This window comes from Pelobates fuscus, chromosome 5, assembly GCF_036172605.1.
Source record: "Pelobates fuscus isolate aPelFus1 chromosome 5, aPelFus1.pri, whole genome shotgun sequence".
NCBI classification, from domain to species: domain Eukaryota; kingdom Metazoa; phylum Chordata; class Amphibia; order Anura; family Pelobatidae; genus Pelobates; species Pelobates fuscus.
Window position 1 is genome coordinate 271,972,931 of NC_086321.1, and position 18,391 is coordinate 271,991,321.

General features: G+C 39.6%; 1 protein-coding gene across 4 annotated transcripts in view; it reads right to left on the reverse strand.

The window, feature by feature from the left end:
- PTBP3 (polypyrimidine tract binding protein 3) overlaps positions 1-18,391 on the reverse strand; it is a 258,869-nt gene that overhangs the window by 58,935 nt on the left and 181,543 nt on the right. For all 4 annotated transcript variants that reach the window (XM_063455301.1, XM_063455302.1, XM_063455300.1 and 1 more), the window contains 3 exons: positions 15,679-15,825; positions 12,216-12,380; positions 2,850-2,960 (listed from right to left, as the gene is read on the reverse strand). In XM_063455301.1, coding sequence (XP_063311371.1) covers positions 2,850-2,960; positions 12,216-12,380; positions 15,679-15,825 — 423 coding nt within the window. The remainder of the gene's footprint in view (positions 1-2,849; positions 2,961-12,215; positions 12,381-15,678; positions 15,826-18,391) is intronic.

Below are 18,391 nucleotides of genomic sequence, written 5' to 3' on the forward strand. Positions count from 1 at the left end.
GTGGCTGTCTTCCTGACAGCTGCTAGAGGCGCTTCTGCGACGCTGGATGCGAACATCGCATTCAGCGTGCAGAACGTCCATAGGAAAGCATTGAGAAATGCTTTCCTATGGACTGTTTGAATGCGTGTGCGGCTCTTGCCGTGCATGCACATTCCACTTCACTCAGGAGCCGACGTCGGAGTGGGAGGAGAGGTCACCAGGCGCTGGATTAAGGTAAGTGGCTGAAGGGGTTTTAACCCATTCAGCGCCAAGGGAGGGGGGCCCTGAGGGTTATATAGTGTCAGAAAAACGAGTTTGTTTTCCTGACACTATAGTGATCCTTTAATGTTAATTCAACTTCAAAGCAAGTTTCCCTGGTACTCAGACAACAACATTGAATCAAGCATTATTTCCTGGTTTAATACTTTTCTATTATTATTATGCAAAATTAGATTATGATTTAAAAAGTCAACATATTCTCCAGCACAGCAAACTCAGCACATGAAGGGATTGTCATTTGGAACAATTAATAAATCAGAAATTAATTTGTTGGGGTTTTTATTTGTTTTGTTTTTTAAATTTCTTTTTAATACACATGTAAAAATAGAAGTTCTACTCTGGAATATTCTCTTCCTCTGCAAAATTGGTTTTGTACCATTCTTCAACAGTCTACCCATTGCTGGTTGAGTTAACCACAATATCAAAGGTTTTGTGCCCATCTATCAGGCAGTTTAAATCTATAACTCCCGAAAATAGAAATAGAAATCAGTTCCGGCATTTGATCCGTGCTCTTGTATAAAAAAAAAAAAAAAAATCAGACATGAAAAAAGGAAGGACCTGCATAAATATTTGTGGAAATTTAAGTAAATTTATTTCTGCAAAAATGTATAAAAATATAAAAATTAATAAATATATATGTACCCACACATTTTTGGACAGAGTTTCCTTAAAATCCTATAAAAAAAAAAAGGTTGGGCTAATTACTCTACATATGATCATTCTATATAATTCTAGCTGAAATGTCATTGGTCTTTAACTAACCAGTTATATTTGATCATTACAATCTGGTCCATAAAGATCCTAGGTTTGTTTGGATTGTCTACTTTATTTTGAATCGGTTAAATGACTTGGATAGTCTACAGTAGAAAGAACACATGAACTACACCTCATAGAAAGCCTTGCTTTGTCCATTAAGCACAGTTTATGTGATAAATTCAGCAGGACTATGGAAAGGTAAGTAGCTACCATGATTGGCAAAATAACGGTCAGGTCTGAGCAAATCTCACTGCAATAGCTGCAAGAAATGTGGATTTGCGGCAAAGTCTAGAACTTTACTACCGGACAAAGTTTATTTCACAGTTCAAATGCTTTTGGAATATATAAGCAGTTATGGATTATTTATTAGTTATTTACAGAGTGTATACATCTAAAGTGTCAGAACTCGCCGTACAAAGAGCAGCTGTATGTGATGCCACCCTGTCCATTCCCAGCAGTCACATTACAAAAGGGGGTCTGCCTTTCTAAGTAATTTTTAGACCGTCACCTGACCCATAGTGTTGGACATGACATTTTGACCCCTCTCCATATGTAGTTGGTACTAGCATAACACTGTGTTCATTCATACGCTCATGGTTTGAGCTTCTACCAATTCTTCCTGGATAACTTTAATTGTTTTTCAGTATAACTGCCGTTTATCGTTTGCAACAATCCCACTGACAAGTAACATTAAATGAACAAAACACACTAGGGCAGGGATAGGCAACCTTCGGCTCTCCAGATGTTGTGGACTACATCCCCCATAATGCTCTTACACACATAATGCTGGCAAAGCATCATGGGAGGTGTAGTCCAAAACATCTGCAGAGCCGAAGGTTGCCTATCCCTGCACTAGGGAAAGGGCAGACAGGCGAGGGAGACCTAGACCAGGTACAAGACTACATGACTCTGAACTGTAAGACTGACCCACATCGCGCCCGCCACGCTGGTGGACATTAACTCGAGACTTGCCTCACTATTTAACAACCGGTAGGAGACCGAACGCATGACTTGCGTGTCCATTAAGGCTGTAGGCCAGCATACTTACGTATACTGAAACGTTACAATTTACACTTGGCACATGTTGTGCTCATGTCGTCATTGTTAAGATGATGATTGAGACCTGCAAGTCTCACTGAAACCACTCGCATTGCTACCTATTATTGTATGAACTGCTAATAAAAGCGCTATTTACAAAGAAAAAAAAATTACAATAGACTACAATAAAGTACAAAAAATCGTGAAAAAAAAATGAGCAAAACAAAACATACAAAAATAAATTGCTTTTGGAATCACAATCAATCCTACATGGCAGTTACATGAATTCTGTCGGGGCTTTTTAGCAAGCTCCAAAACAAGTCTAAATTTTGCTATTCAGATTTTAATTTTCTTTAGTTCGGACTTTAGTGAATAAGCCTCTGCACCTTCACATATTATACCAGCACAGTTAAACACCTGTGAGCAGCAACTTTAACCAGCTATAAACAAATAATTCTGAAGGCTTTTTATGGTAACAATTGTTCGCTCCCCTCTCACCCTCCCCCCCCCCCCCCCCCCACCCCGTATCTATATAGGCAACACTACTTATCTGAATGTTGCAAAATAGGTCAGCCATTGAAGAGTTGGATCCCTGTGCAATTCACGCTCTTTCATTACTAAAGGTCTTTGTTTAGCAGGCGCAACATTACACAAAGCAGCTTTGTAACTTTGACAATGCAAAGCATTAGGATGCCAAAACCCAGAAATAACATTAAAACATGAAAAAAAAATTATAGTGTCACCCCCCCCTCGGCCCTGTTCTTACAATACGTGCGAACATCATGTGTTGCCCTTACCACTTTGGCGTGATGTGCGTTCATAGGATCAGCATACTGCAGCAAGGCCTGGAACTGGTTGTTCTTTGTGAAAGTAATTATCTTCAGTACAGTTCCAAACTTGGAGAAGATCTGTAATATAAAAAGCAAAAATAAAAGTGGGTACATATCGCATTTGGTTTATAGGCTTAAAAGAAAATACAGGAACAAACATATAAGCCCAATTCTACATTTCACTGAGACATTAAATAAATGCGAAGCAGAACAGCAACTACACTTTGGTAGGTTTCGTTTTGATGAATATTGTAGAGCACCCTCTTCTACAATCTGACTGGGATCAACTAAAGTTAGGAATGCCAACTATTATGACTGCCAAAGTATTGTAGGATATGTAGATCAGGTACATCAGGAATGCAAAGGCCTTCACTGAACTAAACGTTCAACAGCTTGAGCAATTTGAATGGGAACAGCATGAGATATTTCTGTGTTAGCGGTATTGGGTATTACCATGCAAGGTGGTCCACTTCAGGTTGCAGTAATCACTGGTTATATGTATTTTCTTTAGTTTTAATTTTAACCCCTTAAGGACACATGACGTGTGTGACATGTCATGATTCCTTTTTATTCCAGAAGTGTGGTCCTTAAGGGGTTAAAGGAGGGAAAACACAGCGGTCACCTTTGTAATTTCTGCAGGGAGTTGTCCAACAGTTCAGTCTCCACAGGCCAGAAAGAGAGCCTCCGGAGAGACAAAATGCTTTCTAGCATGGGCAGAGCCATAGGATGATTATGGAATGTCAGGAATTTCAAATAAATGAATAAAGACACAGACTTTCAAAGTATTGTTTTTGCATATGTATTAAAAAATATCTAGATCTTGCATTTAAAATGTGGTCATCTTTTTCTTTGGAGATCTCATTTAATGTATAGATTAAAAAAGATAAACTTATATTTCTCTATCATTTTGCACAACAAGGAGCTCTGAAATGGATAATACACCGCGCGCATGTGCATTTCATTTCTAAATGACAAATGCCATCCAACAATTCCAAAAGTTTTTCAATACTGTCATGTCACTTGTCCTTTGTAAAAAGAATATAATTTTTTTTTATTTATTTTTTTTAAATGAAATAATATATAGTGAAATAATTTTTCACCTACACAACCGCTAACTTTGCCTGGCGCAATTTATACAATTTATATTCTTCATTCTGTTTAAAGAAATCAAGTTGGTCATTTTTGGCACTTTAAGGTATGCATTTCCTACCTTCTTCCCCGTCACATCTGAGATTTTTTTTCAGAACCTTAAAGAAAAGCTGCCTATATCTTACACTGGTATTTTGCTGCAGTTTCAGCATATAATATACACATACATAAATACACATGCACACACGTATTCCCTACTTTGTCTTTTTTATTTGCAATGAAATGGCAAAAGATTACTATTTATTAAATTATTGATGAAATTGTCTGCAATTGTCTCCAAAAGGAGTCTCCTTCTTGCAAGATACACAAAAGGTTCCTAAAGCTTCTACTTGCGCATGCACAAAAAGATCTGTGAAAGATTCCACAGCCTTAACGGATCTCTCTCTCCCTCAAGGTGCTTCCCCATCCAGTAGGACATGTTAAGTGGGTTGTTAAATCAAAATCAAAAAATAAAATGCAGAACTCCAAAAACCTAACCCTTTGATGTATGTAGAATGTAAGCTTGTTTAAGCAGGGTCCTCTTCAACCTATCGTTCCTGTAAGTTTTCTTGTAATTGTCCTATTTATAGTTTAATCCCCCCTCTTATAATATTGTAAAGCACTACAGAATCTGTTGGCGCTAAATAAATGGCGATAATAATGTGAGATTTGTATTACATATGTATATACGAATATTGCAGTTTAGTAGATGTCCTATACAGTCAACACATGATATATGCGGTCTCCAATGTATTGAAATCACCAGATCATAAGCAGATCCTTGTCTGCAATGGGTGAACGTTTTGTACTGCGATTGAAATTTGCATACACAGTTCCCCGTAAATTATTAGCTATTATTAATTTGTCTAATTACAACCTTGTTTCAATGATAAGAATACGTTTTTTATTGGGAATGTAGTAGAAAAAAAGGGATTTGCAGCACTGAACGATTCTCAGAGATGCATTGATTCAATGAGGAGATGCTGATACTTTACTGATAAGGGGGCAGTCACCTAAATTATGTTTTCACAACTATAGTGACAGGAATACAGGCCTGTTTTCCTGTCACTACAGTGTTCCTTCCTGTCCCATCTCCAACACCTAAAATAGTGATTACAGTGCTACAATCACTAAAGAAATGTATGGGATAAATCAGTTGAGTCAGTCACAAGGTTCTGCACATACAATACATTCCCAGTGTAGCTATTTTTTTTTTCTTTTAATCTTTTGATGCATTAGACTGGTTGGTTTTGCATAATTTTAAATACAACACAAACTATCAATTTTGGTGCCCCCTTTAACGGATTTATTTTTCAAACATGACATGTACTACGATTTTAGGGCTTCCTTTTACATCTGTTTGAGAATTGCCGATTTAAAAGGCATCCCAAAAATGTAGCATTGAAAAGTTTTATACCACCATTTATAGAGTTCGATTTATGATCATCATTATTAGTAGTAGTATTAAACGCATATAATTGCAAAACCATGTAACCACCACCAAGCTGAACCATAACCTAAATACAACAGGAGGGGGAAAAAAAACAAAGCAGAGCATTTATTTTTACCTCCATTTTATGTTGTTCGTGCAATACCCATTTTATATATTTTTCCTCTTTAACCACTTAACGACCACATGACGGCCTATGCCGTCAGCAATGCAGGCCTTAAATGCCAAGACACATCAAAGACAGTCATGCAGTAAAGGTACTAGCAGGGGTTAAATCCCAGCTGGTGCCAAAGAGCCCCAGGTATCAAGATAGTTAGTGGGGCAGACTGACTGATGAGCTGTGTGCAGCGCTCAAAGTGAGTGCTGCACATAGCCCTTTAAATACTGCAGCTGAGAGACCTCGCTTAGTCGCAGTATTTCAATCACTGCTTCCTGCATCAAGCTCCCCAGGTATCTTGAAAATCTCCTGGTGATCCCACCTTGCTGCAGGATCAGTGATGGGCTCTGCCAGCTGCTTAGCACAAGTCTCTGTGTGCTGCAATCGCAGTGTGAGCTGGATCTCTCCCTCTCATGCTGCAATCACACAGTTCAGAGGACTTATAAAACCCTCTGTACTGTGTGAGCAAGGAAATCCCTCTGCTGATATCAAGTACCTCTATTGAAAGGTAAGATTGGGGGGGCGTGGCTACCTGCCGAGCAAAATGGAAGCATAATCCACAGCTATCGCAATCCCAGCGTACAGAAAATGCACCAAAGTCAAGATGTTCCAGCATAAGAACAAGAAGAATGCTTCAAAAGCAAAAAAACAAAATTTCTTTGCACACAAACCACAAATGGAGCCTACCGGCTTGCAGGCCTCAAACAAAGATGGCGACGACTGCTTACAGAGAGACAGCCCGCAGCAAGATACGGAGGCATCTGATACAGCAGGGAAACTCACCACAAGCTATCTTACCAAGGCACTTACCTTCTCACACAAATTGATCGCCTCATGGCAGAATTCCATGGACTCTGCGTAGGGATGTACAAGAGCTCGGCAAACGCACAGCCCAGACAGAGTCCAAAATGGATGAATTCGCCACAGCGCATAATGATTTGGCAAGCCATGTGGAAAGTTTAGAGGCCAAGTTGGAACACACCGAAAGCTGAACTAGCAGATTTGGAGGATCTGGCGAGGGGGTTGCCTGAGACTATCCTCCCTGCAGAATTACAGGCCTATGTAAGATGCCTTCTGCACGCATATGCACATGGTCCCCCGCCCGAGACACCTACCTGTCTCCACACCCAGGGATGTACTGCTCCGAGCGCATTACTTCCACATTAAGAGCATGTCCTCAGGGCCAGCAGGAACAAGGCAAAGCCACCAGAGGACTACCTTACAGTGAAAATATTTGCAGACCTCTCTGCAGCTGCTCTTCGCAGGAGAGAGGATTTCGCACCAATCGTGGAGATCCTGCGGGCAAATGGCATGTAATACAGATGGGGGTTACCCACTAAAGTGTTGGTTACCAGGGATGGAAAAATGACAGCTATATTCTCCCCAGAAGATGGCGCCAGAAAATTGAGATCATGGGGCCTTGGACAACATCCCAGAGGATCACACAGCCTCACCACCAAAAAGACTCAGGCTGTCCCGGCATACACAACCCAGCAAACACTAATGACTCAACCTCAGATCGAGTGCCGGTTTGCCTGGTACCGCAAGTATTTCTTATGCATTATTTGATGGACCGATGGTTCCATACACGTAGCCAATACCACATAGAGCGTTTACTAACTTAATATTTATGATGCACTCTGATAGTGCTTAATGACCAGGCACACGAAGTCCACACATCCACATACAACAGCCGACTTGAGCGGTCATGTACTCCCACCGCAAAGCCCACGCTCAGGGAAGGAAGCTTATCTCCGCATGGCACGAGCTCCCGGTGCGCGCATATTTACGCGCACAGAGCCTACATTTCCACGAGCAATGGCCACTATATAAGTTTCCATACGCCCTTAACTGAAAACCCATAAATCGGGAGCAGGCACTGTGCGAATTAATCTTCGCTTAACATAAGAAGCACTGCCCGCATTCAAGTGTCTGGGAAAACGAGACAGCACTGTTGATGAAAAAAGTCTATATACATTTTTTTTTTTTTTTTTTTTTTTAAAACATGTTCCAAATCAGTGGATGCAAGTCCCGGTCCCTTACAGAACAGGTAATCTTGCCCACAATCAAACAGGCCCACAGCTGACCCTAACTTGTAGACGGTATACCTGGCCCCTACTGCCACAGATACCCACTTAACCCTCTAATGGTAGACTATAGCTAATGTCCATACAGTTGAAAGGGTACACATTGGTATGTTGTATACGGCTATATTGGTTTATTGATGTACAAGGACTATATAGTCTGTACGTCCATACCGCTCCTTCTATACACGCTTATGAAGTGGAGAGGAGCGCTGGGAGGAGCCATATCTGCCGTCCTTGAGTCCTTTTAAGCACTCCTAGCAATCCAGTGGGCAGGGGACGGTAGTCCTAGGGCTGTAGTACGCTTGCTCTACACAAGCCAGGTTTTGTCATATAATCATATAACACAGTAGGAGGCGGACCCACTTCTAAGGATACACACCTCCATGGGGGAATTCAATACTCCTGAGTACAGATCACAAAATGTTGCTCTACTTGCATGACATGTTCTGTATACCATGAGTAATATAGCTCGCTAGTCACCCATAGGAAACAAAATGTTTCCCACCCACGTGGTGCATCCACGTTGCACCATACCCCACTTGGGGACTTGTTTGTATATACCGTAGTTTTTCCCTCCCCTGGTATTCCCTTGCTTCTGCTCTTGTCCCTTCTTTCTCAGTTACCTTGGGGCTTCACTGCCCACACCAGACCCCGAAACCCCACTCAAATCCCTCCCTATATTACATAGAGAATTTGCAGCCGCAAACTACATTAGCTGTGGAACTAGCTGGTCTATTCCACGCCAAACAAATATTTCATGGCTGGAATCAGCGGGTGGAAATGCTCCTGTACAATTAGCAACAAGCAATGGGCCGCCTGACCACTTTAACACACATCCATGATGAAAATGTATTCACACAATGCTAGGGGATTGAATACCCCTCACAAGCGCATAATGCTGCTCCGCGATGCTATACAAGCCCGGGCTGACCTTCTGTGCATCCAGGAGACACACTTTGTCAAAACCAAAGTCCCAACCTTAGATACCAAGTAATATCCTCTACAATATCATGCAACACATACGTCAAAGGCTAGGGGAGTGTAAATTCTCATCCACAAATCTCATTTTGAATTACTCAAACTAGTTACAGACAGCCAAGGTAGTTATATGATTATAATGTGTAAAATTATGACTCATTGTACACAATAGCAAACCTATACAGCCCTAATACAAACCAGAGGAATTCCTCCATAAAGTTTTAATGAAATTGAGCCCCATCCAAACGGAACATCTGTGGTGATCTCAATCACATTTTCGATCATGAACTGGATACCTCAGCTACTCCTCAAACACCTAGATGCAAATTACTACAAACTCAATGCATGTCTTTAGTCAAATATTTGGCAGAATTTAGCCTCTGACGCATGGAGGATGCTTCATCCGACTGAATCATTCAACATTTCTAATGGTTCACGACAGGGATGTCCCCTATCCCCACTACTGTACACAATGGCACTGGAGTCACTTACGACTATGATCCACAACCACTCACACATAGGGGCATCCAGGTACACTTTTTTGCTGACGACATCATCCTCACACTGACTAACCCAAGGGAATCCTTACCAACATTTGCAGCCACCCTACAGTAGATGTTCCTACTACAAATTGAATGTGGCCAAAACGCAAGCCATGGGCTTCAATCTTCCCAGTGCCTCCATACAACTACTCTAAAAACAACTTCCAATACGATTGGAGAATGGACCATCTCACTTTCCTAGGGATAAAAATAACTTCCTCCATAGATAAATTATATAAGATGAACTAAGTGAACCTGCAAAACCAGGTGAAAGCGCTCCTCCAGGGCTGGAATAAAAAGTTCATATCTTGGTCAGGCCAAGTGGCCGCGGTAAAAATGATAGTGGCCCCAAAATATCATTACCTGTTTAGGACCCTCCCCATCCAGACACCAACATATTACTTCACAGAAAACAAATATTTAACCACTTTACCTGGGCAGGCAAAAAAACAAGGGCACCACCCCTACAATGTACAGACACCATATACGTCACTATTACCCGGCAGCCAACATCAACCCCATGATCGCTGCACATACCCAGGAAACGTCCCCACACGGTAGTGGAGCTGGAGTCCGAAATGGCCCATGGCACCATTTTTCATCAATAATGTGGACCCCCACTTACATAAGACCTAAGAGTTTAAAGATGCTGCCCACCACATAGTTGACAAAGCACATATGGGAGTCTTTCAGAGCCAGTTTATATTTGATCAACGCATACTCCCCAGGAATGACAATCACCACTTTACAATTGGTGATCCCCGATTTTTTAATTTTCGACTTTGGGAGCAGCACCTCGTCAGGTACATTACACAACTGATTCAGGGAGGCAAAAATCATACCCTTTACACAGCTACAAACGGATTATAACCTACTGAATACAGCTCGGTTTTCATACTTCCAATTAAGGGCATGGTTAATTAAACACTATATACCACCAACGACACTTGTACATGAGCAACAGCTGACGACCTTCGAGCGAATCCTAATAAAACAGTTGCCGGCATGGAAAACTCTCTATATATGCAACTATATGCAAGCCTGAACAGAGGCCAGAATATTAAACAATTACCGTTTATTCGAGCTTTGGAACGTGAGCTAAACCTCATATTACCAGAGACTGCTTGGAAAAAATTGTTCACCAACCAAAAAAAAAACAAAAAACTAACCCTCTGCTCAACCCACATTGAGGGGTCTAAGAAACTGATATACAGATGGTGTGAACAAAGAGAAGGGAGGAAACCGCTCCCTGAATATGAAGAAATATACAAAAATGTATACGTACACAATGGTAGAACTGATGATCTCTTATACAATTTGACCTCAAAAAGAAAAAGAGAGCATACAAAGTGATAGTGCAATATATCAGATACAGTGGGTATGTGAATGAATAGTAGAGAAAATCCTCACTCACATTTCCCAGAGCTGACTAGGAGCTCTGCCGTTAGTGCGCGTGGACGGAACAATCCCCGTCTCGGGATATGTGTGGCGTAATAAATATCTTGAACGTCTCAGATGGAATAATATGTGAAAAAACAGAGAATTCCAAAATGGTGCAGTATGTACTGATAAAATAAGTGCATAAAACAATAAAAAATCAATACTCACATTTACTAGAGCAGAATTAGATTTTTTATCGTTTCATGCACTTATTTTATCAGTACATACTGCACCATTTTGGAATTCTCTGTTTTTTCACATATTATTCCATCTGAGACGTTCAAGATATTTATTACGCCACACATATCCCGAGATGGGGATTGTTCCGTCCACGCGCACTAACGGCAGAGCTCCTAGTCAGCTCTGGGAAATGTGAGTGAGGATTTTCTCTACTATTCATTCACATACCCACTGTATCTGATATATTGCACTATCACTTTGTATGCTCTCTTTTTCTTTTTGAGGTCAAATTGTATAAGAGATCATCAGTTCTACCATTGTGTACGTATACATTTTTGTATATTTCTTCATATTCAGGGCGCGGTTTCCTCCCTTCTCTTTGTTCACGCTATTCTTTTACAAGGTTGGGGTTCCTTGTATTGGTTACTGCTGCCTATTTACATCATATAGTGAGCGCCTAATTCATCCATTTTCTGTAAAATGTACACATGGTGGTACCATTGTACTCGAGAACAGTAGTAGAATTAAAATATGGGGTGTTTGCAGAAGTGGGACAAAATTAAATAACACGTTAATTTGACCTAAGTTTGTGATAAAATGGTTAAATGAAAAGTGTCAAAGGGATCTTAGGGAAGTTATATAGGGGTGTATTTTAATAGTTTTTTCCACACACTTATGCTTTTGTGTAGCGATTTTGGATTCTGTGACTACAACTAAAAGTTGTAATCTCAGCATGCTAAATTTTGCTACGTTTTAACTTTAAAACTGTAATTCACTGCTTGTTTTGTTTTTATAACTTCTTAAACTTTTTTGAAATCCTAGACCTATTGGGCATTTTAAAAATCAGGACTAATTTGTGAACCTATTTTTTTTTTTTTTTACAATTGGAATTTTATTTAAAAGATTTTATAGAAGGGATACAGAAAGAAAAAAGGCGAAAGAGAGGGGGTTGTGCATCTATTTTGAGTTAGGTTTCTTTATTTGCTCTTTGTAGGTAGAAATAACTAAACATAAAATAGAGAAAAATAAAAAATATTCCTCACAAAATTTTTTAAATATGTCTTCCAATGTATTGTATTCATATAGGGTATCAAAAGAAAGCACTATTTCCTCTTTTAAAAAAAAATAAAAAAAAAAAAAAAAATACACATGATATGTACGTGTTCACAGAAAGAGGGAAATTGCGGAAGAATGAATGCATGGCAAATGTGCCAAACAGGCCTTAGTCACAAATGCGTAGCAGCGCAAAATAGCCTTGGTTGTTAAGATTAAATGTTTTTTTAAAACTCTAATAAAATGTAGCTAGAGAAGATTTGGAAAGAAAGATGATATCGGTCTAGAAGTCAATGTTAAAAGGTGTTCTTTCCATACCTGATATAGTACTTCCAAGGTGACCGGGTAAAATAAATTCTCCACTATAATTCTGAGGACTGGACTCTGTCCAGAAAGTGTCAAGCCTTCAATCCCAGACCCGCCTGTGAGAGTCAGGCCTCCTGACTGGACGGTGTTTACGGCCTGCAAGGCTGCCAGTGCTCTCTGCAAGAGATTAAATATACATAAAAACATTTACTACTGTAAAGAGTTGGTACTAAGGCTTTCCAGTGCAGGATCTGTATGTAAAAAAAAAACAAAAAAACGATAACCATAATTTAGAAACTTTTAACTATATGTTGATTATATCACTAGCACAATGTGTCAGCTTGCACACTATACAGATAATCACTCCCTCCTCATCCCCTTATTACAATATATGTTCACTATTAAAGTCCTGTGTCTTTCCTACCTATAAATTCTGTATTTACTATGAGTATTGCCAATGCTTCATTCCATGATTTTAGCCAGAGTTAAAGGGACACTACAGTCATCAAAACATATTAATGAAGCAGTTTTGGTGTATATATCATGCCCCTCATGTCTCACTGCTCAATTCTCTGCCATTTGTAGTTAAATCACTTTATTTATGTAAATATAGTCACAACTGCAAGTACTGTGCACAACCATCCTAAACACTTCCTGTATAGAGTCCTCTAATGTTTACACTTTATTGCAAATTATGTTTAATTTAGAATTTCTCCTATCTCCTGCACTGTTAATAGCTTGCTAGATTTTGCAGGATCCCCTATATGTGATTACAGTTCAATTTATAGAGATAAAAACTTATAAAGCAAGTCAACATCCCAATGAATATGAAACCATTTTTTTTTTCAAGCAGGCTGTGCAAGTCACAGCCAGAGTAGGTGTGGCTAGTGCTGCATAAACAGAAAGTGATGTAACTCCTAAATGGCAGAGAACTGAGCAATGAAACATGAGAGGCATTATCTATACACAAAAACTGCCTCATTAAACAATTTGTTTGTGACTATGGTGTCTCTAACTATTTTATAAACAATTCAGCTAAGAGTTCAGAGACATTCAGCTTGACTCAATTTAGTTTAAATATAGGGAATATCAGAAAAAGTATGGCATGAAACTGAGCCAGCAAGTCAAATAATAGTGACTGCAAAAGTGAGCCTTTAGTATATAACCCTTATAACGTAGCACAAAGCAATCCAATTCAACACATGCTTTTTTTTTTTTTATCTCATCTTTGCATAAAACATAACTTAACATCTGCACTCTAGTTAATATGTCTTCTAAGGACCTCATATCTTCTTCCCGGACTGTTTTGGAAAGGGCAGGATAAATTTGTAAGATTGCTTGAGATGCAGATGTTTTTCATGTTAAAACTTGTACCTCCTAATTACTGCTAGCATAGGAATGTTATCAGCTATGCTTAGACGTTCAAGGTAAAATTCCTAGGGCTTTTTATTCCTTTCCTTGAACACTTTACAAAAAGAAGCAGTTATTTGAATTATTTGTAGCAAGAAATAAAGAATATATGCTTAGATGTTACGATAGGACTGTCGCAACAATCTAGTTTAGCTAGAACATAGTCTTTCGTGTCTATAATCTTGACTTATTTTTAATTTCTCCAAATAAACATGTGATACAATGGGATTTATTTACTAAACTGAAATCTGTGAAATTAATTAACAAATAAATAGCACATTTTTTCCTAGGTAGCAGAGCTAAAAATATGAGATAGGATCATTTTTGTAGTTACTTTGTCCGTTCCCTACAAATAATGCTAGAAGTAGGCAGTGTACTACCCAAAAGGAAAAAGTTGCGAAGATGTAAACAAAAACAAAACAATTATTAAGAAAAAAAATAATTACTGTGAAAAAGCAGTGCAATTCTGAGGCAAAGTTCTAAAAGTGGCTCAAGAGCCTGAACACTATTGGTTTCTATAGTCAATGCTGCACGTTTAGAACTGTGCCCCGGAATTTCTCTTATTATATACCCATCTCTAAAAAGAAGAGGAAAAGGCTTAGCGCTAAAAACAAAACAAGGCAGCAACTTTAAAAGGGAATCCCTCAAAACACAATGAAATAAAAATAAAAAATAAAAGCTGTGCCACTAAAAAATAAATAAGTCAATAAGCGGGGATCTAAACCGCTGTACGTGTTCCACACTAGAGCTAGTTATAGCTCTACCAAATGTGAGTGCTATACTATTCTTTCTTAATTTGTCACACTTTAGTGAATATATTACACTATTTTGGATATTTGTTTTATCTTTTCAAATTATTGGATTTACCTGCGGAAGGATAACGAGGATATCGTTCCCCATCCATCATTGTATAGACTATCCTATCTAAAGAAGATCTACTCAGCTAAGACTTTACTTATTTTATTTGGACTTTCTCTTTTATTTGGACTATTTTATTGACTTATTTATTTTTTAGTGGCGCAGCTTTTATTTTATATTTTTATATACCCATCTCTGTTTGCAGCCATGGAGTATAGAATCCACTTGCTCCAAGTATCAGCAAGGCCCTTCTTTTCCAACATGTCATTATAATGGTAGGTTTTACCTGCAATTGGATCTAATGGTCAGATTAATGTATTTCTTCATATTTAGAAGGGGATATACACTTCTTAATATGTTAGCTCGCAGACTATGTAATTTTGATTTATTTTTCATTTCATTGCCCATTACATACGGAGAGTACCGATTATTTATCCCATATATTTTCAATAATTTTTGGTCAGTCACTCTTAGCACATACCTGTTCAGATAATAATGTGACCCTGTAATTTGCAGGGTCATCATCTCAAGAAGCATACCTCCCAAGTGTCCCTATTTCCTGCCCTAATGTCCCTCTTTTCTAGGAGCTCCATGTTGTTGGTTTGTCTGAATGTATAACAGAGCATTGCATGATTAATAGTCACAGTGATGGGTCTTTAAATTACAATGAATGTGTTTAGAAATCAGTCTGTGTAATTAAGATATGCTGTTCTAGTTCTAAATTATATTTAAAATGCGCAAATTCTTATTAATAGATCACCTAAAATCTCTCAGATCTGCCCCACCCTTGGCTACACCCTCACTAACCCCCTTAAATTGACAATTGTCCATTTTACTGCACCTGGAATGTTGGGATGAATGCAATAACAATGGAAGTAAAATACCTGCCCTGCTTTCTGTTAGCAGGGAGAAAAAGGGAAGACTAACCAAACTGCTCATCTTCACTGGAGCCTAGCCAAGCTGTAAATGTGGTGTGGGAGGGTGAAGGAAATCAATGTAGGACTTGCTGGAGAACTTCCGCAGCAGCTCTTTTCTTCACACACAAGTGTTGGCTTACTCCGGGCACAGCTGCAACCCCAAGCCCTGGCACAATATCCTCTAGAGGGATATGATATACAGCTTCTTTAACGTATAACAGTGGATCATACTTCCTGTCTTTTAGTGTACCACATTTATATATTTACTAATCGAAGAAAGCAGCACTTACCCCTTGGTTAGGCAGATTGTCGGTCTTCAGCTCTCTGTGGTTAGAATACTGAATGTACACAGGTTGGCTGCGGAGGTGAGGAGTAAGAGGGGTATAGTAATTCACCATGGTGACTGCTGCTTCTTCGGAAGCCATTTCCAGGAATGCCTAGAACCAAGCAGGACACAGGAACCAATGAGAGAGAGGCAATCAAATTAAATTTCAATAAACACGAAAAAGAAAGAATAAACAACTTTTTTTTCGAGTACTAAGTGAAATATTTTACAGCTGTTTTTCCTTTGAGTTTTTTTCATCACTCAGCTTTACCTCAAGGTGAATGCTATTCTTAGGGGCAAATACTTGAAGACAGGGGAATGTTTGCTTATTCATCTTTGAAACAGTTCTTCAGTTTGCCTGGCCTATTGAGCCTATGACGTACGATTTCTCTGCATACCTTCATCCCTGTCTTATCAAATTACTGCTCACATACAGTCTATTTTATTTTATTATTATTATTATTATTATTGCCATTCATATAGCGCCAACAGACTCCATAGCGCTTTACAATATTATGAGAGGGGGGATTTAACTATAAATAGGACAATTACAAGAAAACTTACAGGAACGATAGGTTGAAGAGGACCCTGCTCAAACGAGCTTACATTCTGTAGGAGGTGGGGTGTAAAAAACAATAGGACAGGAAATAGCAATCAAATAAGGTGGGATTGAAGGAGAGAGTAAAGTGCTGCCCTTTAGAAGAGAGCAAAAGACAGGTATGTAAGGTAGAGGTTACTCTGGGAGGCCATAAGCTTTCCTATCTGGTCCTATGAGGGAGCAAGAGTAGGTGTGACAATTTGTTGGGGCGGAATTTATCATTCTAGAAACGTATATAGGGGTGTATATAAAAAATACCCCTCTCTGTCTCATTAGATATCTTTGCCAGAAGCTCAAGGAAACAGGCTGAAGGGTCAGTGTTAAGACCCGCTTAGGGGCTTAGGGGGGTCTGCCTTGACGTTGGCAGGCGGGCATTCCCTCCAATGGCCATTGGAGCAACTAAATGACCTCCCCGGCACCAGGGAGGAGAAAGGAAAGAAAAAGGAATAGGAGGAAGAGGCGAGGCAAGGGAGACCCAAATTCCATAGTCTGAGGTAACAATGTCAATTGGTGCAAAGAAGGTTGGGAGGTTGTTTCATTGGATGTTTCCATTCAACCAAGGATCCTACATTTTGTGAAATGATTTTGTTGTGTTAATCGCCACCATGACAGGGACATCGGGTACTGCCCACAATTCCCCAAATGAGAGTTGGGAGTTGAGAGAGCTATTCTGGCCTCTATATTATTTTCAGCTCTAGTGAGAATATCCAGGGGCTTTGAGCTTAACGGGGCCCATGAGTTTAAAGGAAAGGGTTTATCCAGGGGAGTTTTCAGTAAAACAGTGATCTCAGTACATACGGGCTGAATTTTGGAGCAGGTCCACCAACAGTGGATGAAGGATCCCACCTCTCCACATCCTTTCCAGCACAGATTGGTAGAAATGTCATGAACCAATGAAAAAAAAGCATCTTGTATGCTTGTTCCTTGAGATGGATGCAGATTGTTAGGGACGAAGTAGCTTCTAAATTTCCTAACCAGTCACTGGGTTCCTCTGGTGGCCCTGGATCTTTTTCCCATGCAGTTATATACGTAATGTGAATTAGTTTGTGTGGAGTGTGCTGTTAATGCTGTGGAGATTTGACACCTTTGAATCAGTGCTTTTATGCACCATTTTCCCCCAAAAAGGTTTGGGGATGACCGTTTTTATTTCACATTAACCACCACCAGTAAATACCGGATCCGATCTCAGGGAAACAGAATGCTGTGTTGCTTTTATGGACACTGGGGGTATTTATACAAATCATGTTTCTGATTAATATTCCACACACAGAACAATGGGCTAAAACGTATTTTTACAAAACCCCAAAGTGTAAAAAGCATAGCTATTTTGCTAGCAAAATGCCTAAAGACACAGCTTTATTCCTGCAGTAAGCCGTTATACAACGTTTACATGAAGACAGAAAAATTGCAAACAGGATTGTGAACATGAATGCATGTCAATCTTTTTTCTTGCAGGAATTCCAAGCATATACATCTGCTGCCACTGTGGCAGCTATCGTGGAGGATGAGGTGGAAGCAACCTTATGGAATGTAGATATTTTCAGTATAAGCTTTACATATAATGGAGATTTAAGGCAACATTTTAGCTAAAACATATACTATCTATTACATAAAGTACCGTAAATGAAAATGTATGTATGTAAATACACATAATTGCATGCCTTCCTGCCTTTTCAGTGCCTCTCCTGGCTTACCCTTTTACCCTGGGGACAGGTCTGGCAGTCCCAAAGGTCTTTCCTTGGGTGCTAGGCGATTACTCGAGACGTAAATATATAATGAACTGGCAGTAGAGATTAGCTGCATGGTCTTTGGTCAGATATGAATAGAGTTGAGCGAACCCGGACTGTAAAGTTCGGGTTCGTACCAAACATTACGTTTTTTGGACCCCGGACCCGAACGCGGATATATCACTGTATGTTCAGGTTGGAGTTCGGAGTTCGGTGATTTAATGGCACGTTTTGAAAGGCTGCAGGGCAGCCAATCAACAAGCGTTTGACTTGTGTGCCCTTAGAAGCCATCACAGCCATGCCTACTAATGGTATGGCTGTGATTGGCCAGTGCAGCATGTGACCCAGCCTCT